The sequence below is a fragment of the Oryzias latipes genome, chromosome 17, assembly GCF_053564925.1.
Source record: "Oryzias latipes strain Hd-rR chromosome 17, Olatipes_Hd-rR_3.1".
NCBI lineage: Eukaryota > Metazoa > Chordata > Actinopteri > Beloniformes > Adrianichthyidae > Oryzias > Oryzias latipes.
Window position 1 is genome coordinate 36,735,520 of NC_136253.1, and position 25,205 is coordinate 36,760,724.

General features: G+C 43.9%; 1 protein-coding gene across 8 annotated transcripts in view; it reads left to right on the forward strand.

The window, feature by feature from the left end:
• LOC101173688 (protein tyrosine phosphatase receptor type M) overlaps positions 1-25,205 on the forward strand; it is a 301,112-nt gene that overhangs the window by 134,397 nt on the left and 141,510 nt on the right. For 6 of the 8 annotated variants that reach the window (XR_013650742.1, XM_078935433.1, XM_078935435.1 and 3 more), the window contains 5 exons: positions 163-436; positions 1,679-1,715; positions 2,618-2,692; positions 3,438-3,573; positions 4,701-4,730. Coding sequence is in view for 7 of the 8 variants with exons in the window: in XM_078935433.1 (XP_078791559.1) it covers positions 163-436; positions 1,679-1,715; positions 2,618-2,692; positions 3,438-3,573; positions 4,701-4,730 (552 nt within the window). In the remaining variant the exon portion in view is untranslated. The remainder of the gene's footprint in view (positions 1-162; positions 437-1,678; positions 1,716-2,617; positions 2,693-3,437; positions 3,574-4,700; positions 4,731-25,205) is intronic. The other 2 variants (XM_078935436.1, XM_078935437.1) reach the window with 1 other exon arrangement.

The following is a 25,205-nucleotide window of genomic DNA, read 5'->3' on the forward strand; positions in this document are numbered from 1 at the left end:
ATGCCACCAAAAGGGATGAATGGATTCGGAAGGTGGATGGACTTTTTCTTCAGATATTGGTGACAAATAAAGATAAAAAAAGATTTTCTAAAATTGTGTTTTTACTCAGAAGAAGTGTTTTTCATAAAAGTCCAAGTTTCTTTCTTTTCTGCTCTTTTGCAGCGTGTACCAGGTGGTGGTGGAGGAGGAACGTCCACGCAGAGCCCGAGGGACCGCAGAGATCCTGCGCTGCTACCCAGTTCCCATTCATTTCCAGAATGCCACACTTCTGAATTCACAGTACTACTTCACCGCTCAGTTTCCCGCCGCCGGCCTGCTCTCGCCCCAGCCGTTCACCGTGGGGGACAACAAGACCTACAATGGTTACTGGAATGTGCCTCTGCTGCCGCAGAAGAGCTACAGCATCTATTTCCAGGCTGTCAGCACAGCTAATGGGGTGTGTTGAAAACAGTTGGGTTTAGTTTGGTTTCCTGTTAGCTGTGATAATTTGTTACTTTCTATTTTGAAAAGTTATCACATTTAAAGTACCTGCTGTAGATCTAAACTTTTAAAGGGCCTGTATCCTCTTATTCTTAAGCCCTTCAGAGTAAACTATATCTATATATAAGGTCATATATTAATATATTACCTTTTGCACACTAAAGAAACATTTTTAAATTAAATTTCAGTTATCTTCCTGAGTTCTTTTCCAACCCAGAAGTAAGATGCATCGATCTCTGAGGCTCCGCCTTTCTCTCCTTGTGGGTGCCGCCCATTTCATGACATCATGCTAGAGTCGCCCTCGGCAGCGTGTCTGCGTTTCTCCACGAAAACAAACATCTGAACTTTTGCAAAGGTGGATGTGCAGACTGTGCAGAGAAAATGAAAGCGTTTGGCCGATCACCGCTAGCTCCACTGAGAAAGTGTGTGTTAGTGTGGGGGCGGAGCTGGCAGCAGAAACTCTTCCTGGAAGGAGCCATTTCTCACTTTGTGACATCACAATGTGAGGAACCAATCGATTTCGTGGATTGGGAGGGGCTGGTGCTCAGAGAGCAGGTTTTTAGATATATAAAAAGAATATAGATGAATAATGTGTGAATTGGGGTTGTTTTTTGAATGAATTTCTTCATTTATTAACTCATGGCACAACCACATCATCATATAACAAGAAGCCACCAAACATTTCTTAATAATTGTGTAGAAGGAATATTCAGGCCCTAACAGCTCTGTCCATAGAAAACAGCAGCTTTAAGTTTTCATTCTGACCAAGTCCAGTGGGGAATGAGCAGGGAAGGTTCTCATCCAGGCAGCATGCTCATTGGACAGCATGGCTGGGACAGTCAGGGAGACTGTTGTCAGCAGACTTCTCTGCCAAGTGCAGGTTTTTGCTCCTTTCTTGATGTTGTCAAAAGCTGTTCTCAGCTGACGCACCGTTACATGTTCTGGGTTCTTCCTGTGTTGTGTTTGAGCTCGCCTCTTGTCGCAGGACTCTGATTTCTGCAAACCGGCTGACCACTTTCAGCCACAAGCTGCCAGCTGATGACTGTTGGCCGAGCCGTCAGCAGACTCGCCCTGCTAATCTGTGGGCGTCCTCGGTTAACTGCACGTCATGTCACAGTCATTGTGTTGTAATTGGGAGTACATGGATGTGGTGGCTGTATCATTTTGTCTTTAATAATGTATGATTTTCTTTGTCCAGGAAACTAAAATCGACTGTGTGCGAGTTGCCACCAAAGGTGAGGTTTTGTCAGAAAGCTAGAATGTGCCTGCACAGTCTAGTTAGAGTAACATCACTTGCATGCAATGTTTTAAACATTTTAAATAACAGTTTTAACAAGTTTTCTCCTCAATAAATACGTTCCTTATTATTGTAAAGCAGTTTTTTTTAAAGATAGTGATTTTGGATCAAATACACCTTTTATTGCAACACTAGGGTCCTGCCTGTGTGACTTCAAAGGTCTGCAGGATCTTAGATGACTGTTCTACTCAACGCCTTAAAGACTAACTGCAATGAAAATGTATTTTTTGTGTTTTTAACATATTATTGTGGCTATTTTCTGTAAAGAATATTAAGCTCAAAACTGCATTTCTGAAGATTTTTTTATTCAAATTGTTGTGAATCAGGAGCAGATGAAAAAAATGCCATTTGAAAAAGATCATATTTGATGTAGAAAATACGAAGGGGGGCCACAAGCTGCCTGCTCAACAATAGGGAGAAGAAGAGGTGGTGGGCGTACCCTGTTCCAACTCAGAGGGGATTTCTAATGAACTCCTGACGCTCTGCAGAAACTATGTCCTAGAAAATGACACAGGTTTTTAGATTGGTCATAATGAAAAAAGACCAAAACATGATGGGAGTGAGACTTCAAAATCATAAAACAGAGTCAATAAAGCTGTAGCTGCAGTTCTTTCACTCACTGACTGTGCTCCATCTTGGGGGTTTGATTTCAGCCCCTCTATGGACAGCTTGGGAATATCGGCTTAAGGAGTCACAGCCAATGATCCAGCTTTTACAGTTGGCTGTCGTTAGGGTACCTTGTAATTCTTTCTCTGTGACATTGTGTAAGAAGCTGCCTGTTTTCATCGTCTCTCTTGTCTCTTTCTCCCCCGTGCCTCTGGATTCTCTGAAAAAACTCAGCTGCCATTCTGGTGACTCAGCTTACAACCCCCTACGTCCGAATCGTCCCTGCCGCTGGTGACACCCAACTAACAGGTCAGATCTGTGGCCTTCTGATCAGCATAAAACGTCACCTCAATCCATTTCAATGGAAGGATTCAAGCAGTTGTGTATTCATCCAATGTTCTGAATTCGAAACATTTCTTTTCAAATAAAATTAGTTCATGTAAAAAATGGCAACAAGTGTATCCGCTAACATCCCAGGACACAGATTTGTCACATGAGTAGGATAGAAAATGGTAATATTATCTAAAGATTAGCAGGAGGTCATTATAGATTCTGATCTTATCACTGCTGACCAGCGATGGGGTTTTCTAGTTGGAACGTTGTTTCTGGCAACACTTCAATTGTTTTCCAAAGAATGAATGAACTTTTTCATTTTTGAAATGAAAAAAACGTCTCTTTGCACATTATTCTTTATAAACTTCCTGCTTTCAGTCTGACTTTAAATGTTTTGTATATTTCCAGCTATATTAAACTTGTAGAGTAAAATCTTTGTCAGGGTTTTGTCTCTTATTTATTTATTTATTTATTTATTTATTCATTCATTTATAATGTGCCCTGAAGCTCCATCACACAGAGCTGAGTCCACTGAGACCAGGGATCAAGGTGCACCTCTTTGGACAATTAAGTGTCACTTTGTTTTACCCTTAATAGCTGAGTCGCTCTCTGGTCAGTGGAACAACAATCCACCTCTTCGCTTTCATGCTGAAAACTGGGAAGGAATCCCTGTATGTCAGGAAAAAGCAGCCCTTTTCAATGGATTTTTTTTACTTTCCAGGTGCAGCAACCCCCAAGCCGGATTCAGTGGAGCCTGAGAAACAAACGGACCACACGGTGAAGATCGCAGGGGTCATTGCTGGGATCCTCCTCTTCATCATTATCTTCCTTGGAGTGGCGCTCCTAATGAAGAAAAGGTAAACTTGCTTTTTTCAGATGAATCCAAGGCTTGCAGGATCCTCAAAAATAGGCGGCTTCACTTTTGCGTCTTCTAATATTTCTCCCTTCATAACAGCAGCTTTGTTAGAGTCATCATAAAGAATGAATTTGATTAAGCTGATACAGCCCATTAACACTGTTTACTGCCAGGAGATACAAGTGTTCTATGAAAAATTCAGTCATTTCTGCGGCAGCCTCCGACAAATGTGCAGTCCTTCGGTGACAGAGAAACGTTTTTGAATTCTGTGCTATGAAGAGAGAAAAAGGAGAATTTGTTGAAAGGCTCAGAAGGAAAGGCGATGGCTGCATTGCCGGAGGCAAAGTTTACATTAGCTTTAGACCCCGTGCTGCAGAGGTCTTCTGTGCATATCCAGCAATCAAAAGAGCTGCAGCTCAGCAAATATCAATACCCTTCTGTCCACAGTGAGAAATAAGATCCCACACTATCAACTTCTAAGGTTTTCTCTTGCTGAACTCCACATCTGCAGTGCCTTGATGAAAAAAAAGACAATAAACTTTGTGTGTATCTGGTTTTGTTTGTTCTTTAATGTATAGCTGAAGTCTAAAGGCCAGCTCAGTTTATGGAGATGTAGTCAGCTTTGCTTGACTACGACTCTCCATGTTTGTTGCCGGGAACATTACATTTGTCTGCCTGAGCAGCGTAACAGTCAGTGGGTGGGTGTGAAAGTAATGGAATTGTTTTCAATTAGGCTTAATCAAAGCTGAGATGGAGACACCTTCATTGGTGAAGTTTGTCTCATTAACTGAAGCCAACAGGGAAAGTGAGTTGTGTTTAGACATTTGAATTGCTTTTTAAGTTTCCGCCGTGGAGGTCACATACGATCATTTTTGTAGCAGCCAGCGGCTCCGTTGGAATCAGGAACCTTTCTGCATTGTGCTGAGACACTCTCGTTGCAAAGCATGACACGACTCCAAGCGATCACCTTTGCTCTCACAATCACTGGTTTACCTCCACTTGTGCCTTCATATCTGATTTTGTTCATTTCTTTTTTCAAACATTAATCTGTTTTTACTTTTTCTTTCCTTTTCATTCCATCCCTTCCCTCCTACACTGCTTAAATCCTACCACCACCCCAATCGGCAGAAGAACCTATCACTCCTACACTTACTACCTGTAAGTAACCAGTTTGTGAAATGTTAGTGCCATGCTTCTCACCCACATGCTGTTTCCAAAGCATGCCAGGAGTCATGTCATCCTCCTCCTGCTCTGGAGATATTGCAGAAGCCTGGCTGTAATCTCTGCTGCAGGACTGGGAGACGCCACACCAATGCATCTCCATGACATGCTGTGTGTCACTTTGGCACAGCTTCTGAAAAAGCAGACAAGCTTGGCAGCAACCTGCTAGAACCCCCCATTTTGATGTTTTTACAGACACATATTTATGGAGTATTCCTATTGAATGATTTAATCGTCTTTTCAAATGTGCTGCTGCCAAATACATCTTATGAAAGCAGGAACAAACTTGTTGTTGCAGCACCACTATGTGGGGATGTGGATTTGCCTCCAAGGACGTCATGTATGTTTCATCTCAGAGCTCTTTAAAGTCCATCTTCAGTTGGACATAATTCTCTTCATGCTAAACGACAGTCAGCAGTTCAGAGTCGGTTTGCTTCATGTCTGAAGTGTTTCTCTCTCCCTGCTCCTTCACAGCTTTCCATCCTGCATGTACTTTGGCTTGCTGCACGTCCATCCCATTGACTCTGTGGTGATGGTGGAGTAGTGTCTTAACCTGCAAAGATGTTTAGAAAAAGCTGATTACCGTGTTTTCTATTCTTGGTGTCTTCAGCTTCGTAAAACAATGCTTCAGTGTCTCTTAAGGATGATCCTCCATCCAAACACTGAGTGGTTAAAGAGGCTCATTCTGCAGCTCTACCTTCCCGCTGCAGCTCTGTGCAGTCTTTGGGATGAATGCCCACAAATCTGTTGGGGGAGATGAGTGAGATCAGAGAAAAGAAACACATCACACAACATGTTGGAGCACACCTCACCACAGATAACTGCTGTCTTCTGTACCAGGAAGTGACTGTTGATGGACACACGAGATGATTGGTCAGGTCTCAGATTTATTGTCAGATCAAACAGGAAAACACAAATGATATGGAAGAGCAAAAAAGGCACCGCCATTTCATCCTCCTACAGTTTGGCTTTTTATGTAAATATGGTACATTTGATCAGTTTTTAGTAGTTTTTTTTATGTTTACTCAGTTAGAAAGTAATTAAAACAATCATTCATGATTAAATAGGTGTCTTTAACATTGTCATCATTCTTAAAAATCTGTTACTCTTTTGGAAACTAGATTCTGGTTTGATCCACAGTACAGGTGAGCTTTCACATCTACCCAAACCAAGTCACTATCTGAAGAAAATGAAGTGTTGTAGGTCAAACCGCTCAGTTGAATGTTTCTGCAACACGTCACGTAGATGTGGCACCGCACCACTGACTGACAGGTAGAACATTTTCCTTAAAATCACCTCACTTTTTATAAAATGTCCAAAACTGAGCTTGCCTTTAGCAAATGTAACTGCTGTATAACATGCGCTTCCAATTTACACTGTCAGATTAGTTATGCACTGTATTTGAAAGTATTCTACTCAGGAATATTCTCCCAAGTCAGTTGTCAGAAGCCTGTTTGTGAGCTTTAAACAGGTTTATGATTGGTGAAAGTTATGAATGTTTTTATCCATTCATCAAAGACTCTTGAAGACATGAAAGCATCCTGTGATGGCCAAAAGTATTTCTCCTAAATGCATTGCCAGAAGTGGCGGTGAGGGGGGGCATTTAACGCGGCTTCAGTCAAGGAGCTGATTAGAAATGCTGTTACATGCGTGATAAAATATGCTAGTGCCCTTCAAGCAGCTAGCCTTACTGTGTTGTTTGCACCTGGTGGGGACAGGAGGGATCATTTGGACGGCCAGAGGTTGTGATTGGATTTTTATTTCCTGAAGAGCTGGATTTATTTGTTAAACAGCTGGGAAGATAAGTTCACTTTCTGACTGATGTGTCTGGCTTATGCCATGTTCTCTATGTCCAAGTGTGTCAGCTAGTTGTACATTTCTTTAAAATAAACAATCCATTCTTTATTTAGAACTTGAGTTTAAACTTGGATTAAAATAAAAGAAATTTCAAGTAAAAGTCAGAGATTTGCCAAAACGTATTGCAATATTCTGACAAGAAGTGGCAATTTATTGCATTAAAAACAAAACATAGCCACAGCGCCACAGCTATTATTTTTTATTATTATGTAAGGGATAACGCTGATCAGGAAGGCGGGTTCTGTCATTGGCTGCAAACAGGAAACCTTGGAAGCAGTGATGGAGAGGAAGTCACTGAACAAGCTCTTATCCATCATGGACAACCCAGAGCATCCTCTCCACCCTCTTCTGGACAAACAGTGGAGCTGCTTCTCTAGGAGGCTCAGACAGCTAAAAAACTGTCCGATGCCGGAAATCCTTCCTACCCAATACTATAACACTTTACAAAAGGAAATAGATAACTTTTGCACATTTTTGCTTAAATTGTACTGTTTGGAAATAGTTATAAATTATTATTATTATACCACCTTATTTGTTTACATTTACTTTGTTTGATGTATTATTCTATTTTCTTTTTATGATGACAATGCTGCTGCAGTAGTTGACCACCAAATCCTTTTGTCTCGCCTGGAAAGCTGGGTGGGTCTTCGAGGTAGTGCTTTAGAATGGCTCAGATCGTACTTAAATGAGAGGAACTTCTGTGTCCGTCTTGGACGTGCAGAATCCCGTAGAGCAACTTTCACATGTGGCGTACCTCAGGGCTCTGTTCTGGGGCCTCTCCTTTTTTCATTGTACCTGCTTCCACTTGGGTCTATTCTCCGCAAACACGGGATTTCATTCCACCTCTATGCTGATGACAGTCAGATTTACATACCGTTAAAACAGGAAGAAGCATATTCTGCTCACCAGTTATTAGAATGTCTTGATAACATTAAGACATGGATTCAATTCAATTCAATTTTATTTGTATAGCCCAAAATCACAACAACAGTCGTCTCGATGGGCTTCGAAGTAAAACATGAAATCAAAAGGATCACGAATACAAAGAGTTCAATAGAAAAATACTAAAATGAACTAACAAACTGACTAAGCTATACTGGCATCCCTGCCCTTAGACCCCCCTTCGCGGTAAGGAAAAACTCCTAAAAAAAACGGATTCCGGAAAAAACGAAGAAACCTCAGGGGTGCCCACATGAAGGAGGGATCCTCCCCCAGGACGGACAGGCGATTTACCAGAACTCTTAGAGAAGAATTAACTTATCTAAATCTACAACTACATATATAAAAGTCCAGCAGACGAGCTTCATCCAGCCGTGGTTGTGGGGACAGTCAAAGGCGCGAGTCGAGCCGGAGACAGGAACCACAGCCAGGTGTAGGAGCAGGAGCAGAGACGAGGTAAACGGTCAGGAACAGGAGCACGGATGAACCAACTGGAGTCTGGAAGCACTCCCACTCCCCAGGAGGGGAGAGGAAAAGAGGGACAATACATGAATCGCACTGTACCAAACAGAGGCATGGAGAACTAAATGATAAATTATGATCAAGAATAGAGGAGAGAGGAAGGGTAGAAGTAGATGAGAAAAGAGGACAGAACCCCAGAGCACCATAGTTACCCCAGCTTCAACTTCTAGCAGCCTTTTAAAAGAAATAGTTATTATTAAGTTTAATTTAAACAAACTAACATTAAGTTAAATAATCTCTGAATACTAACTAGTCTGACAATAAGCCTGTCCAAAGAGGAATGTTTTCAGTCTAGCTTTGAATGTAGAAACTGAGTCGGCCTCTCTTACATGAGCTGGGAGTTTATTCCATAAGACAGGGGCTTGGTGGCTAAACGCTCTACCTCCAACCGTACTTTTACTAATTCTAGGAACCACAAGCAGTCCTGCATTTAGTGAGTGAAGTGTTCTGATTGGATGGTAAGGGACTATGAGGTCCTTAATATAGGACGGGGCCATTCCATGTAAGGCCTTATAGGTTAACAGGAGGATCTTGAACTTAATTCTAGAATCAACTGGGAGCCAATGGAGCGAAACTAACACAGGAGTGATGTGATCTCTTCTGCTAGTTCCAGCTAACAATCTAGCTGCTGCGTTCTGAACAAGCTGGAGACTTCTTAAGGAACTCTTAGGACACGCTGCTAACAAGGAGTTACAGTAATCCAGCCTCGACGTAACAAATGCATGGATGAGTTTTTCAGCATCACTCTTAGAAAGTAGATTTCTGATCTTAGCAATATTCCGCAGGTGAAAAAAGGCAGTTCTACATGCCTGAGATATGTGAGCCTTAAATGATAAATCCTGGTCAAGTAAAACCCCAAGGTTTCTAACTGTGGAATTAGGGGCTATACTTATGCCATCCAGGGAGACTATCTGAGCAGACAGAGTATCTCTGAGGTTTTTAGGACCAAGTATAATGACCTCAGTTTTTTCTGGGTTCAAGAGGAGGTAATTAATTGTCATCCAGGTCTTGATGTCACTGATGCAGGCGTTCAGTTTCTCTATCTGGTCATTCTGGTCAGGCTTCATGGATAAATACAGCTGCGTATCGTCGGCATAACAATGAAAATTAATGCTGTGTTTCCTGATTACGTTTCCTAGGGGTAGCATATAAAGCGTAAACAGGATCGGTCCCAAGACTGAGCCCTGTGGGACTCCATAGTTGACTCGAGTGCACTGAGAGGAATGGCCATTTACATTAACGAACTGATACCTATCAGACAGATAGGATTTAAACCACTGGAGAGCAGATCCTCTGATCCCTATGTCCTGCTCTAATCTATGGAGTAAAATACCGTGGTCGATAGTGTCAAAGGCAGCACTGAGGTCCAACAGGACCAGAATAGAAAGTAGTCCCTTTTCTGAGGCCAATAACAAGTCATTAGAGACTCTAACTAGTGCAGTTTCCGTACTGTGGATGTCATGTAACTTCTTGCACTTAAACCAGGAAAAAACAGAGGTTCTGCTATTTGGTCCAAGTGATGTCTCTAAGGCACATGTCGACTTAGGCGTTTTAAATGATCACCTGAAACAGACAGCAACAAGTCTAGGTGAGAAACTGGATAGCAATTTAACTTTTAATGCTCATATCAACTCAGTGGTGAAATCCAGTTTTTTTCACCTGAGACAACTGGCCAAGGTTAAACCTCTCCTCTCTCGCCATGACTTTGAGATTTTAATCCATGCTTTTATTTCAACACGTTTGGACTACTGTAATGCTCTCTATGTTGGGCTTTCCCAGAAATTACTTGCTCGTTTGCAGTTAGTCCAAAATGCAGCTGCCCGTCTTCTAACTGGTACACGGAAACAAGAACATATCACTCCCATTTTAGCATCTCTTCATTGGCTCCCAGTTCGTTTACGCATTGATTTTAAAATTCTCCTATTTGTTTTTAAATGTCTCCATGGACTCGCTCCAAAATATCTGTCTGACCTGATTCAGGTGTACACCCCCCCCCGCTCCCTTAGGTCAACCAATCAGACACAGCTGGTCGTCTCGAAGACCAGGAGAAAACTGAGAGGTGACCGAGCCTTCTCGGTCTTCGGACCAAAAATCTGGAACGAATTGCCCCTGTACCTCAGACAGATAGACTCACTCAGTATTTTTAAATCTGCTCTTAAAACATATTTTTTCACTTTGGCTTTTAACTGAGTTGGAATCCGGACCTATTTTATGTGTTTTATGCTTTATATATATATATATATATATTTATATATGCACTTTGGTGAACCTTGTTCTGTTTAAAGTGCTTTATAAATAAAGTTGAGTTGAGTAGCACACAAATTTCCCACGTGTGAGATCAAGAAAGTATTTCAGATACGGATTCTGATAAAGCCAGAGTAGGTGTTTGTTATCATAAATGATCGGGGTAAGTGGGGGGCTGATCGCATGAAATGGTACACTGTGGAATAAATTAAATCGACATACATATATGTGTTAATTTCGTAGTTTGTGGTAAATATTTTTAGAATTCTCATAAAAATGTGTTCCTACTGTTTTTATGTGTTAAATTAGAAACTCTGGACCTGATGTTTTGTTCTTTTTTTTCTCTTTTCTTTTACCTCTGAAATGAAAAAAAAAACCCTTGTTGGTTTAAAAGTTAAAGTTGGAAGTCTGTATTAGAAAAACTTCATAAAGGCAGTTTTTTGTTGTAATTTGATTAGGGCGGAAATGATTCCTCGAGTTACTCGATTACAAAAATTCCTCGAGGCAAAAACTCTGCCTCGAAGCCTCGTTAAATTCCTGACGCGCACTATACACGCGGCGCAGGGATTTGATTGTGTCACACGGACCGTTTATTCACACGGACCTTTTGAATTTAGTTGGCGCGATGGCGGAGAATAGATCTATAAATAAACGGCAGAAATTGTCTAAAGTGTGGGATCATTACACACTTAAGAAGAGAACAAGGTGCAGTGTCTCTACTGCAAAATAGAGCTGGCATACCACAACAGCACATCTTCCATTCAGCATCTGAACAGAAGACATCTGCGCGACCGCTGGAACCCCGACCCTTAGGCGCGGGATCCGCGCGTGCCACCGGCAGCGAGCGAGCGAGCGAGCGAGCGAGCGAGCGAGCGAGCGAGCGAGTGGTGGTGTCAGCCACTCCGCGCCCCCTCCGCGGCGAACAGCGCGGGGCGCCTCGGCAGGCGGCGAGAGCTCCTAGCTGCGGTATTCAGGCGACCGGGCCTGCTTTGAACACTCTAATTTTTACAAAGCAAACGCTTCGGACCCCGCGGGACACTCAGCTAAGAGCATCGAGGGGGCGCCGAGAGGCAGGGGCTGGGACAGGCGGTAGCTCGCCTTTCGGCGGACCGCGAGGCTTCTTTAGGCATTGCAAAAATAACAAGAGCATTATTTTTACTCGAAATATAAACAATGATAATGATCAAATATGTTTTTCTGATTCTTTTATTTTTAATGGCCTTCCACTTCGGTGTTGTGCCACCCGTTCAAAGTCTTCTGTCCCCCCCCCCCCCCCCCCCATACAAAATGTTCTAGCTCCGCCACTTCTCAAGACCAAAACACCAAAGTAACATTTGCATCAGAGCGGATCTTTAAAATCAAATGCTTGTTCATTTCACAACCACATCATTTTTGTTATGCATTATTTGTTTTGGTTGTTCAAAAACACACACAAATCGTTTTATCCGATTACTCGATCGATTAAGTGCTAGATTAATCGATTACAAAAAGAATCGATAGCTGCAGCCCTAAATTTGATCTTTTACTGCAACGCAATGTCACAAATCAAAAAATATATTTAGATGAGGCTTTTTACGGCATTTAGGCTTGGGCGATATGGCCTAAAAATAGAATCTCAGATTTTATTTTTTTTAATTCAATTTTTCGATTCTTTCCTGATTTCCCCCCCCTTCTTAAGGAAAGCAATAAGTACAAACGGCAGACAACTTAAAGCAAATTTTGATTTTATTTAATCAAACGCAAAACAAATTCAAATCTGTGGAAAATTACACTGTGACATATTTCATTGTATCTAGCCCAAACAATGCAACAACATACAGGGATACATACAATGTCTTTGGCCGTACGCAAAGCGACGGTTCGGTGGCTGTTCTCCAACCCTTTCCTGTCATATGCGGTGCCTAGTGCAAAGGATTCGGCTACAGTTAGCTGTTTTTTGGCTATGTTTTTTTGGTCACAGCGGTTTTGTTTCCCTCTGAGAGACTGTCATTTTTTATATTCGGCTGGATGTCTCTGTTTCAGGTGTTGGAATAGGTTTGTGGTGCTGCTGCCTTTGACTGCGATGGGTTTTAGGCAAATATTGCAGTGTGGGGGGGGGGGTCTCTTCCTCCACCCCTGTGGCAGCAAACCCATCCCAGTTCCAAACAACAGATGATTTTATTCCTTTTTAGGGAACAGACTTCCCACTCTCACCAGTAGCTATGTTCTTGCTTGCTGTTTCCTCTGTGCTATGATGTTGTTGTTTGTCAAAAATGCGCCATTACAAAAAAACTCGATTTAGTTATTTTTTAAATGGCCCATAACAAAAAATTTGAACTAATTCATTCAATCGATTTTTCGCCCAGGCTAACAGCATTTATTAGGTTAGATTAAAATAGATTAAGTACAAGTCATGATTAATTAGTAGCACAAAAAAATTAATCGTGTGACAGGACTACTTTTGACTTGGGTTTGCATCATTTCATTCTAAGAGACATGACGTTTTTGTTTTTGAAACAGATTTATTAGAAGACAGTCGAATGGATAAACATGGTCTGTAGATGTTTCCTTTTGGTCAGTGAGTGTCTTCTTTGTGACCACTCATAATTCCTTTTAGGGTATACTTCAGCTAAAAAGCTGTTTTATCACTCAGTTTTTAACCACCAATCTTGTAGTGTTTTATCGTAAAGGAAATATTGTGTTTGGTCAAGTACCAACAGTATTTCTAATGAATATGATCTTGGTTTCCGGTAATTTGTAAAAGAGAAAGATGGGCACTCATAAATTGTTACAATTCTTTGCAAATCTAGTATTTCATAATCTCTGCTGTCACACTGAATGGCAGGAAGAGATTTTCTTGTAATGTACAGTGTACAACACATAGCGAAAGGGGGGGGGGGGGGGGGGGGTAAATGTGGAAAATGCTGCAAGATTCAAATTGATTGATACAAGCCCTGAAGAATTTAGTATCTACGGGTCCAGCATGCTGATTAGGAGGAGAGAAGAGCCTCTTTTGCAGGCCAAAGAAAGCCAAGAAAGGAAAGACGATACCTAATTGAGCAATTCTGAGACATTTGGTCAGTAAGGAAAAGACTACTGTGAAAGTAATAACATGAAACTGAGCTTTTTTTATTTCAGTTATGCTGTTTGAAAAGCAAACAAATAAAAATAAATGCTTATAAAGGCTTCAAAACACAGGTTTGGCATTTGGATTGTAACAGCATCACCATTATAAAAAATAACATTTCAATTTAAAAAGAAAATCCCTATTTTGATGAAGAGCTATCTGGAATTTATTTCATACCAGGAAAATCTTTTCCCCCTTATTTGTTGTTTAAATATTAGTTCTTTATTTTAAAAAAAAATGCAGACAACACTGCTAATTAAGGATACAGGTAGCTGAGGAATGCTCCTGCAAGTCGGTTACCTTTATCTAAGGGTCTTCAATTACAGTTCTACATGACAGAAGGGATTTCAGACAATCTGCTTCTAAACAGAGAGTTTCAATTTGATTGAGACACATGACCTCCAATAATTTAGACTTGGAAACTGTGCAATTCCTACCACAACAATCAAAGAAACCAATGAACTGGTTTTCACTTCAGCAGCAATGATCCTTGAGATGCTTGGCTATAAGAGCAACCATGGAAGAAAACAATACCCACCATGGAAGCAACGGTTAGAGGACAAAATCAAGGCAACTCGGATTGATGTGAGTCAGCAGACAGAGGCTCAAAGAAGTGCAATGAGAAAGCAAGTACCTAAGAGATACAGCCAGATGTCTGAAGGACTGGAAACTGCCAAACAAAGGCTACTGGCTCTTACCAGCCAATGAATCCAGATGGATTAACAGGCTCAACCTGCAAACATGTACACTCAGTGGCAGGGTCAAAACAGCAGAAAAGACCCAACAAAGCTAGAAACTGAACAGTACTGGAAAAGTATATTGGAGAAAGAGACAGCACATAACAGCAATGCCCAGTGGCTGGTCTCTCTGAGAAAAAAAAACAAAAAGCAACCTCCCTGAACAGAACCCAGTGACCATCACAGTGGCAGACATCCAAGAAAGAGTCTCAGGTATGAAGAGCTGGAGTGCCTGGCAGCACAAATAAACCAGCTGCTAAGAGATGGGACTCACCCCGAATGGCTAACGGAAGCGCGAACGATCCTGATCCAGAAGGATCCCTCAAAGGATGCAGTCCCATCCAACTACCGGCCAATAACCTGTCTGTCCACAACATGGAAGCTCATGTCAGGCATCATTGCAACCAAGATAAATAGGCACATGGATCAATACATGAGTAACACACAGAAGGGCATTGGTAGAGACTCCAGAGGAGCCAAACACCGACTCCTGGTCGACAGAACAGTCGCTCAAGACTGTAAGTCACGACACACCAACCTGTGCACAGCCTGGATTGATTACAAGAAGGCCTATGACTCAATGCCACACACATGGATCACTGAATGCTTGAAGCTGTACAACATCAACAGGACTCTAAGAGCCTTCATAGGAAACTCAATGAAGCTGTGGAAAACCACCCTTGAAGCCACTTGCACAAGTGTCCATCACCAACGTGATTCTCTGTCCCCACTGCTGTTCTGCATAGGTCTGAACCCCCTCAGCCAAAGAATCAACAAGACTGGCTATGGATACCGACTCAGAAATGGGGCCAACATCAGTCACCTCCTCTACATGGATGACCTTTTGGGTTAAAACAACCTGCAACATCTGAACTATTCAAAAAGGAAGGAAAAGGCACACAGACAAAGGTACCTTTGATGAGGAGAATGAACAGAGAATAATGCCCAGTTACAATCTCTCTCCGCTCTGCTGCATATTCCTGTCGCCTCCCCTTTTTTATTAAGTTTGTGTGTTTTCCTAATTTACATATGCGCTGAGCTCTGAGGAGGGGGAACAAGAAGGCACAGCTGCTAAACTGGACAGCCCTGCCCTTAGACCCCCCTTCTCTGTAAGGAAAAACTCCAAAATAATCTGGATTCAGGGGAAAAACGAAGAAACCTCAGGGGTGCCCATATGAAGGAGGGATCCTCCCCCAGGACGGACAGGTGATTTACCAGAAATCTTAGAGAAGAATTTACTTATCTAAATCTACAACTACATATATAAAGTCCAGCAGACGAGCTTCATCCAGATGGAGATGGGGGGACAGTCGGGGGCGCGAGTCGAGCCGGAGACAGGATCCACAGCCAGGTGTAGGAGCAGGAGCAGAGACGAGGTAAACGGTCAGGAACAGGAGCACGGATGAACCAACAGGAGTCTGGAAGCACTCCCACTCCCCAGGAGGGGAAAGAGGGAAAGAGGGACAATACATGAATCGCACTGCACCAGGCAGAGGCATGGAGAACTAAATGATAAATTATGATCAAGAATAGAGGAGAGAGGAAGGGTAGAAGTAGATGAGAAAAGAGGACAGAACCCCAGTGCACCATAGTTACCCCAGCTTCAACTTCTAGCAGCCTTTTAAAAGAAATAGTTATTATTAAGTTTAATTTAAACAAACTAACATTAAGTTAAATAATCTCTGAATACTAACTAGTCTGACAATAAGCCTGTCCAAAGAGGAATGTTTTCAGTCTAGCTTTGAATGTAGAAACTGAGTCGGCCTCTCTTACATGAGCTGGGAGTTTATTCCATAAAACAGGGGCTTGGTGGCTAAACGCTCTACCTCCAACCGTACTTTTACTAATTCTAGGAACCACAAGCAGTCCTGCATTTAGTGAGTGAAGTGTTCTCATTGGATGGTAAGGGACTATGAGGTCCTTAATATAGGACGGGGCCAGTCCATGTAAGGCCTTATGGGTTAACAGGAGGATCTTGAACTTGATTCTAGAATCAACTGGGAGCCAATGGAGCGAAACTAACACAGGAGTGATGTGATCTCTTCTGCTAGTTCCAGCTAACAATCTAGCTGCTGCGTTCTGAACAAGCTGGAGACTTCTTAAGGAACTCTTAGGACACGCTGCTAACAAGGAGTTACAGTAATCCAGCCTCGACGTAACAAATGCATGGATGAGTTTTTCAGCATCACTCTTAGAAAGTAAATTTCTGATCTTAGCAATATTCCGCAGGTGAAAAAAGGCAGTTCTGCACGCCTGAAATATGTGAACCTTAAATGATAAATCCTGGTCAAATAAAACCCCAAGGTTTCTAACTGTGGAATTGGGGGCTATACTTATGCCATCCAGGGAGACTATCTGAGCAGACAGAGTATCTCTGAGGTTTTTAGGACCAAGTATAATGATCTCAGTTTTTTCTGGGTTCAAGAGGAGGTAATTAATTGTCATCCAGGTCTTGATGTCCCTGATGCAGGCGTTCAGTTTCTCTATATTGTCATTCTGGTCAGGTTTAATGGATAAATACAACTGTGTATTGTCGGCATAACAATGAAAATGAATGCTGTGTTTTTCCTGATTATGTTTCCTAGGGAAAGCATGTAAATCATAAACAGGATGGGTCCTACAACTGAGCCCTGTGGGACTCCGTAGTTAAATCAAGTGCACTGAGAGGAATGGCCATTTATATAAACGAACTGATACCTATGGGACAGATAGGATTTAAACCACTGGAGAGCAGATCCTCTGATCCCTATGTCCTGCTCTAATCTATGGAGTAAAATACCGTGGTTGATAGTGTCAAAGGCTGCACTGAGGTCCAACAGGACCAGAATAGAAAGTAGTCCCTTTTCTGAGGCCAATAACAAGTCATTAGAGACTCTAACTAGTGCAGTTTCCGTACTGTGGTGAGGTCTAAACCCCGACTGAAAGTCTTCAAAGTGGCTGTTGTCCTGTAGGTGGCAGTAAAGCTGCTTAACTACAACTCTTTCTAGGATTTTAGAAATAAAGGGCAGGTTTGATATCGGTCTATAGTTGGCCAAGATGCTAGGATCCAAACTGGGCTTTTTCAGAAGAGGTTTAACAACTGCATATTTAAAAGACTGTGGCACGTAACCCGTTTCCGGAGAGGTATTTATTATCGTTAATGTGGAATCATTAATTAGGGGAAAAGTTTCTTTAAAAAGTCTACTGGGAATTGGGTCTAATGTCTAAAATGTAAGAAAATCATCAGAGCTGAGGGGAAACAGGAACATGTGGTTCTACTGAGCTCTGACTGCGAGTTAATTTAGCAATAGTGCTAAAAAGAAATCTTGGGTTGTTTCCATTCTCTGATATTAAGGTTGAATAGTACTGGCTTCTAGCTCTACGCAGGGCTTTTTTATAATTTAAAAGGCTATGTTTCCAGATATCCAGAGACTGCACTGAACCTGAGCGGCGCCATTCTCTTTCCAACTTACGGGTTTCTTATTTAAGAGAATGAGTTTCAGCGTTAAACCACGGTGCTACTCGGTTTTGTCTGACGAACTTAGGTTTCAGGGGGGCAACAACATGGAGTGTACTCCTGAGGGCTTGTAAGGCATCATTAACAAACTGGTCATTTAGACTAGGACTGATACTATGGGAGCTGGTCTCAGAGTATTTTCTCAGAATATCACTAAGTACTGGCTGAACTGTGTGTTTAAACTCAGACACAGAACGGTCAGTTAAGGTTCTTCTAAGCTGTTTCTTATTCACTGGGACAGAAGGATGTTCCAGTGTAAACTGGAAGGTAATCATAAAGTGATCAGAAATGATGGGGTTAAGAGGAAGGACACTCAGCTGGCTGATCTCTATACCATGGGTTAGAACAAGGTCCAGGGTGTGCTTATGACAGTGAGTGGGTTCATTCACACTTTGGGTGAAACCAACATCATCTAATAAAGCTGCAAAAGCCTTTCCTAGGCAGTCACTGGGGTCATCAACATGAATATTAAAATCCCCTAATATTATAGTTTGATCAGAATCTAAGACAATAGTCGATAGGAAGTCGGAAAACTCAGTTAAAAATTCTGAATACTAGCAGCACACACACAGCAAATACACACCACTCACAGAGGGACTCCGGAGTGGGGGGCTTTGCGGCTTGGCAGCGGTGGAGTCCCCCACACTGGTGACCTCCTATTTTACCTGCAGCACACACACAGCACTCCCACACCTCCATACATGGGTGGGGTCGGGGGGGGGGCGGCCGGTGTTCAACCGCCTGGTCCTCTCAGGGCGGCCGGGCTTATGGGTATCCTTTCGGCTGCGGGAAGGGTCGGGCATGCGGCGCTGGGGGTCGGCCGGCTGGGGGGGGGGTTACTGCGTGGCGGCGGGGGTAGGGAGGGTAACCAGATGATTGTGAGTATGTGTGTGTGAGTGCATGGGTAGGACCGACCTGGGGGCTGGCTCGCTGGGACCCTCTGGGGCTTTCCCTCCCCATCACAGAGAGGGGAGGGCACTGAGAGGGTTGGGGAGGGGGGGTCAGATATTATGGCGGGGGGGGGGGGGGGGGGGGTTGTAGTGCGTAGGGTTTTAGGGGGGTGGCTGTGGCTGTGGGTGCGTGGCGATCCCTGGGTTGCTAAGGTCGCGTGCCTGGGCTGGCTTGCGGGGACGGGGCGCCGGTCGGGTGGTGGCTGGCTCATGGGTTCCGGGGGCCCTGGCTTCGTCCCTGGCCTTTGTCTCGGTGTCCGGCGCCCGGTGGCCCCCATGGCTGCCGCCTGGTACGGCTAAGCGCTCCTGTCTTGTGGCCTGGGGGCCGGACACTGGGTTCGCTTGTGCCTCTGGGCATTGGGGGGGCCCCTGTAGGGGGGGTCTCTCTGTGCCTGGATGGTGGGGTGGGCGGTCCCCTCCTCCTCCCCTTCCGGGCTGCCTGGGTCCGGATGCTGGGGGGGCTTCTGGCCTGGGGGGCTCTCCTCCCCTTTCCTGGTCTGGCTGGTCTGGCTGGGTAGGTTCTGGCTCCCTTTATGAACACACGGTTCACGTCGGCAGCATGCATGTATCTCCACCCCCACGTGCACGTGCACACTGCCACACTGCTCCCTGTCTGCTTCATCCCTCCTCCTTACCTACAGTGTATTGATGGACAGATGTTTTTCGCTCATCTTAGTGTCAGATTTTCACCTTTGATGTAACATTCGTCTTTCCAGCAGATCTGGTATAATTGTTACAGCTTAAATTAATAACTTAGTCAAATCAGTGCTTGTATCCCCCACCTTTTCACCTTTCTTCCTTTTACTCTCTTCCGTCCCCTCCCCTCACATTCTTCCCCTCTCCCTCCCCACACACACTAAATGTAACAAATAAATACAAAATAATACGACAAAAAGGGGTTTATACAAATCTACACTCTAGTTTCTTGAAGCTATATAACCTCTTTTTGTGATAGTAAAACCTGTCAAACACAAAAAGCCTTCAGCTCTAATCTGTTTGCTCAGCTGTTGGACAGAACAAGTTAAAAAAAGAAGAAGAAAAAAAAAAAAAAAAAGCAAAAAAAAAAAAAAAATTCTGAATATGGGCCGGGGGGGGCGATAAATAATTATGAATAAAACAGGTTTTCGAGTCTTCCTGTTTGGGTGACTTAAAGACAATATGATGTTTTCAAATGAATTATAAGCATTTTTAACTTTAGGGCCGAGAAGTAAGCTAGACTGTGATATTACTGCCAAACCACCTCCTTTCCCCGAAATCCTGGATTTCTGATAGTTAGCATAAGTGGGGGGGGGTTGCTTCATTCAATCTAACATAGTCATCCTGATGGAGCCAAGTTTCTGTTAAGGCTAAAAGACTGAGGTTGTTATCAGTAATTAACTCATTGACTAAGAGGAACTTTGAGGAAATGGATCGAATGTTTAATAAACCGCATTTAATGACATAATTCTGCTTGTGGGAACTGCTGTCCGTTACTTTAAGGTTTCTATGACGCGCTCCTTTTACTTGTCTTTCAGCACATAAGCTAAAGCTAGGACCTGCTTGACTTTCCCTGCATGGGTTTTGTAACCAGCACGAACCCTAAGGGAGGCTCAGAGGAGCGTTTTCCACTGCTGCTCTGCGCCCGGGTCTCGTCTCTGTGTTGTCAGGTTGACCGACTAAGGCTAGCAGAAATGTTTCTAGAAAGAAGAGCGGCACCATCCAGAGAAGTCAGCCCATGTCAAGGCCTGTCTGAAGTTTGCCAATGACCGTCTTGATGATCCAAAGGAGTCATGGGAGAAAGTCTTGTGGTCAGACGAGACCAAAATAGAACTTTTGGTCGCCCAAAAGTCGGTCATCTACGTTAGGGCGGAGCTACCAGAGCTTGGAAATGACATGGCTACATCAGTCTTGCCAAGTCAAAAAAGTAATTACCGTAATTTCGGGACTATAGAGCGCACCTGATTATAGGCTGCACCCATTACATTTTTAAAGGATAAACCATTTAGTACATACATAAGCCACACCTGTCTACAAGCCGAAAGTGCCCAAATTGAAACGTGTTGTAGAATGAGGATGTGTATGTGCTGAAACCCCACACGTGTGTAAGAAAGAAGGGAGAGCGCGTGCAGCGCAAGTGTGTTGGGGATGCACGTTCATGTTTGATATACAGAGTGAAGGAGAACTGTAATAAAAGAAGGTTTGCCCAAGACGAACGGTGAATGATTCTTTATTAACCCGCTCTGTAGGCTCTGAGGGTCGGAACTGGGAAGGAAACCCCAAAGAAAGATCCGCCTTCGGTGGAGAGGATCTCCCCTGCATTTTTCGACCACTGTCATAAGGAAAAAAAGTAATCGCAGGAAAGATTCAACACATGATATATTTACAAAGAGAGACAAAAAAGAAAAAAAAAAGAGTTTTCAAAGTTTTAATAATATACCTGAGCTTTTCTTTCAAAACAGTGCATGTGACGTGCCAGTAATGCAGCAGCAGTATGGTAGTAAGAGCACTAAGAGGGCTGGTTAAAAAAAACATACCGGTAAAAGTCACTGAGAGAAGCAGTAACTCATAGGTACGTGCTGCGCAGAGGCACGTGCGCAGGAAGTTTTCTTCCACAACAGTGACACACCGTAACACAGCACTGAAAGGGCTTTTTTTAAAAACATCTATGTAATAGTCACTGAGAGCTTTCTTCATCTTCCTCCTCTGCACTGAAACCATGGAAGTCTTCCTCCTCAGTGTCGGATCGGAGTAGCGTCAGATATTCTTCACCACTCTCTCTCAGTCTCTCCTTCGTTGTCGCTGTCAGTGTCACTCTGAGGTAAATTCTCTCCTGAGCTTGCGCTGTCCTCTACGTCACACAGCAGACCAGCTTTTCCAAACCCATTGGATTTTTTTCACACTGCTTTTAACGATTGCTTTCAACTTGAAAGCTGCGTCGTATGAGCGACCTTGGGAGCATTTCAGGCAGACTACTCTAGCAGTGTTTTACTCGGTTACTCCCCTAGGGCGGTTCAGTTAATAAACTCACCTGTTCAGCATCCTATTTAAGTCCAAGTGTGCAGTTGTCCATTCTCTTCTTTTACCGCAGCGCTGTGTTCATCGCCCCACCCTCCTCCCCGGCTTCCACCTGTGAGCTCCTACCTATTACCCTAAAGTTTTATGGAAAATTTGTTTCATGGAATTGTACGGAGCTTTATGCCAAACTAAAAGAATGGGAAAATATATATTTACATTAAATATTAAATATATTGAGATACTTGCGTCTTCCTCGACACATATACAGTATTCCCCCTGTCTCACTCTTACCCACTCTTGCCCGAGCACCCCTAGCGGCCATTAGAAGAAATGCATAAAAAAAGAAAAATGCATAAATTGGCGCAGGGTTGAAAGCGTGTGACAAACTTAGCGGTTTATAATCTGGAAATTACGGTATTATCATTTAAATATAAACTTCTGTGCTTCAGAACACACCCACGTGAAGAAATGGGTTTCTCCTCCACGTCACAGCATGACATGGATCACCCTTGCGCCGTAAGGATATCCAGCGCTAAGTTGCTACGGCCCCCCCCTAAAAAAACACTTTGGGGCAGCACAGCTCCAAGTGCCCCTACAACTGGAGCAATGGGGAGCTGCCAAAAGGGTAGGGGTGGAATTCAGCTTTTATTGTTAAAGTGCAGACAGTCTCTAATAAGGTTAAGGTTAGCTGCTGAATAATTCCTTGTATATTTTTTTTTGACACACAATTCTCAGACCATTTGTGTCAACCTTTAATTTCATTTCATTTTCAGGCGCACCTCTATACAAGTGTTTTCACAAATGTTTTTTTCCATCTACAGTTTTTCCGTGGCTGTCATTCATCAACACCCACAAATGTTCTACAACACTTTCTTTTCTGGTCTCTTCCGCCTATCAGCCTTTGGATTTTACTCGCCTATCTTTTCATTTACCACTCCTGCAAATGAGAGGAGAATAGAATGACAATTAATCTTCATCAGACACCCACGATGCTTTGAAAAAATTCCAATATTGCTGCTGGTTTCCTCATTTCTGGCTCAAGTCCTTGTGCTGCCTCATTCATCCTTAATGTTGCTTCTGAATTGGCCCTGGAAAGAAGCTTTGGGTTGAGGAGCTGTGGTAGTTTATTCCAACTTCCTTCTAATTTTTGTTAAGTCTTTTCCATGAGTGTGAAAAGGGCTCAATAAGTCTAAATATTGGCCCCTTTCGTCATGACTGCACAATGAAGATGTGCGGGGAGGAAACTGCAACATAGATGTTTTGTTTTCAAATAAACGCAGATTAAGAGGAAAAAAGTGAGTCCAGCATTTGAAATGTCCCTTTGCTTTAAGATCTGCTTCACTATCGGCCTCATGTGGTGGCCTTCAGTGCAAATATGTCTCCATATGGCCTGAGATGGCATCAAAATTAAATAAACAGACAAGATTTGCAAAAACAAAGCAGCAGGGGTTGCATCATTAGACAGCAGTCGTCTGTTAGAGAGACTTCAATTCAAACAGGGGAAGGGTCCATGCAGAGGAAAACAAAGTGCAAGGATCTGCTCCCACCCACTCAGGAAACATGCATCAGATATGACTGCTCCTGCTTTTGTTCCCGCTCAAGCTGTTTGCAGTTCATTATGCTTCTCATGTTTGCAAACTAACAGAAATATATGATTATGCCTGCTACCTTTTATTCCATGTTAAGAAATTCTAATGGTAGTGATGTCTCGATCCACTCACATGATCGGAAATCAGGCCCAATCTGACTCTGAATATTGTCTCCAGATCAGCGACTGCATATTTATGTATTTATTTTTTTATTATCATGATCACCAAAAATCTGCATCTGCTGTAAGGTTTGAGAAGTAAAATCACAACTTACAAATTACCATTTGCCTATGTTCATTTAGAGTTACAACCTCAAATTGGCGATTACAACTTCTCCAAGCTGTTGCTGCGTGTGCGCGAACCTGCTGCTGCGAATCACAGTGTGCTACAACTGTGCTCTGACTTTTTTTTTTTTTTTTTTAACTTGTCCTGTCCAACAGCTAGGCAAACAGATGAGAGCTGAGGGCCTCTTGTGTTGGACATATTTTATTCTAACAAGAGGGGTTATTCATCTTCAGACAAACCAAAGGTATGTCTGAATAAACCCCTTTTGTAATTGAGGCCAAACTTTATTAATTTCAATCATGTTTGAAAATCTTTGGTGTTGGACCGGACGGAAAAGGAAAGAGGGGAACAAGAGAGAGGGACGTTAGAGAGAGGGGGGGGTAGGAGGGTGATAATAGGAGGGGAAGGGGGGTAAGACCATGAAGCAGCATAGAGCAGGCAGGTTTACTGGTTGTTTATCGTTACGGTACGGTTCAAATGTAGTACAAAAAGGGCGGGGCCTGTTCACACACACTCAAATATTATCAACACACCTGCTAGCCGCAGAAATGTCCACATGTCAACATGCACACAAAACAGATAGTGTTCACGAACGCATACTTATGCCTTTAAACCAACTAGTGTGAAATCTTTCATTCATTCAATCATGCAAACTATTAGTGCAAAGGTGAGCTAACACCTGTGCTCAGGTGAGTGTTTATGTTCTTCTAAAATGGATGGTGGAATGTGAAAAGAAGGAGGAGGAGCGCCCAGCCACCCCCACACCCATACCCCCGCCGCAGCAGCAGCGGCAGCCGGAATTCCCCCAGCGCCACACGGGAACAGGCAGGGAACAACCGCCCCCCGGGCGACCAAGACCGCCACCCAGGCCAGGGCCAGCAGGACCGCCGCGAGGCCCCCAGAGCCAGAGAGCAGGGAGGCGCAGAGGGAAAGAGAGCGCCGCCCCAGCCCAGCCAGGAAAGCAGCCCCCCGCCGCGCCGGAAGAGCCCAACGCAGGGCCCCACCGGAGAGGGACGCCCACAGCCCCAGACGAGCACCCCACCACCACCCAGGAGTTCCGGGCATCCCCCCGCCCCGACCCCAGGTACGAGCCAGGACCCCCCAAGGGAGACCCGCTCCGCACTCCAGGCAGCCACCCACCCGGCCCACGGTTGGTCCAGGTAGGAGCAAGGCAGGGGCCCGCCGCCCCCGCCCAGGAGGGGGGAACCCCGGGGAAAAAAGGGCGGCCCATAAGGGATGTTATAAATATGGCCCGACCAGGCTCGGCCATGTTGGAAGTTTGGCGGGGCCCAGCGCCCAGGGGCAAGGACAAGGACCCACCCCCCAGGGACACGAACACCCCCGGCTCAGGTGTAATATGAACCCCCCCACCGTGCGGAGAGAGCACCGCCGGGCCCAGGGAGCCGGCACCCAAGGGACACGGCCGCCATCGCCAAGGGGCCCGCACCCCCCACCAGGGACGGGGTAGGGGACAGATGGACCCAGGTCCCACCTTCCTTGCAAAATGTGTGTGCGTGTATGGGTGTTTGAGAGGGTGTTTGTGTGCATGTGTGTGTGTTTATGTTTGAATGTATATATTGAAGGGGGAGGGGTGTGTGTACTAAGGGGGGTGCAGTTAAAATTGGCGAGTAGGGCACTAAGGGGACATCTCCTGATTACTCACAGTGATGTCCCCTCACCCTCCACACCAAGG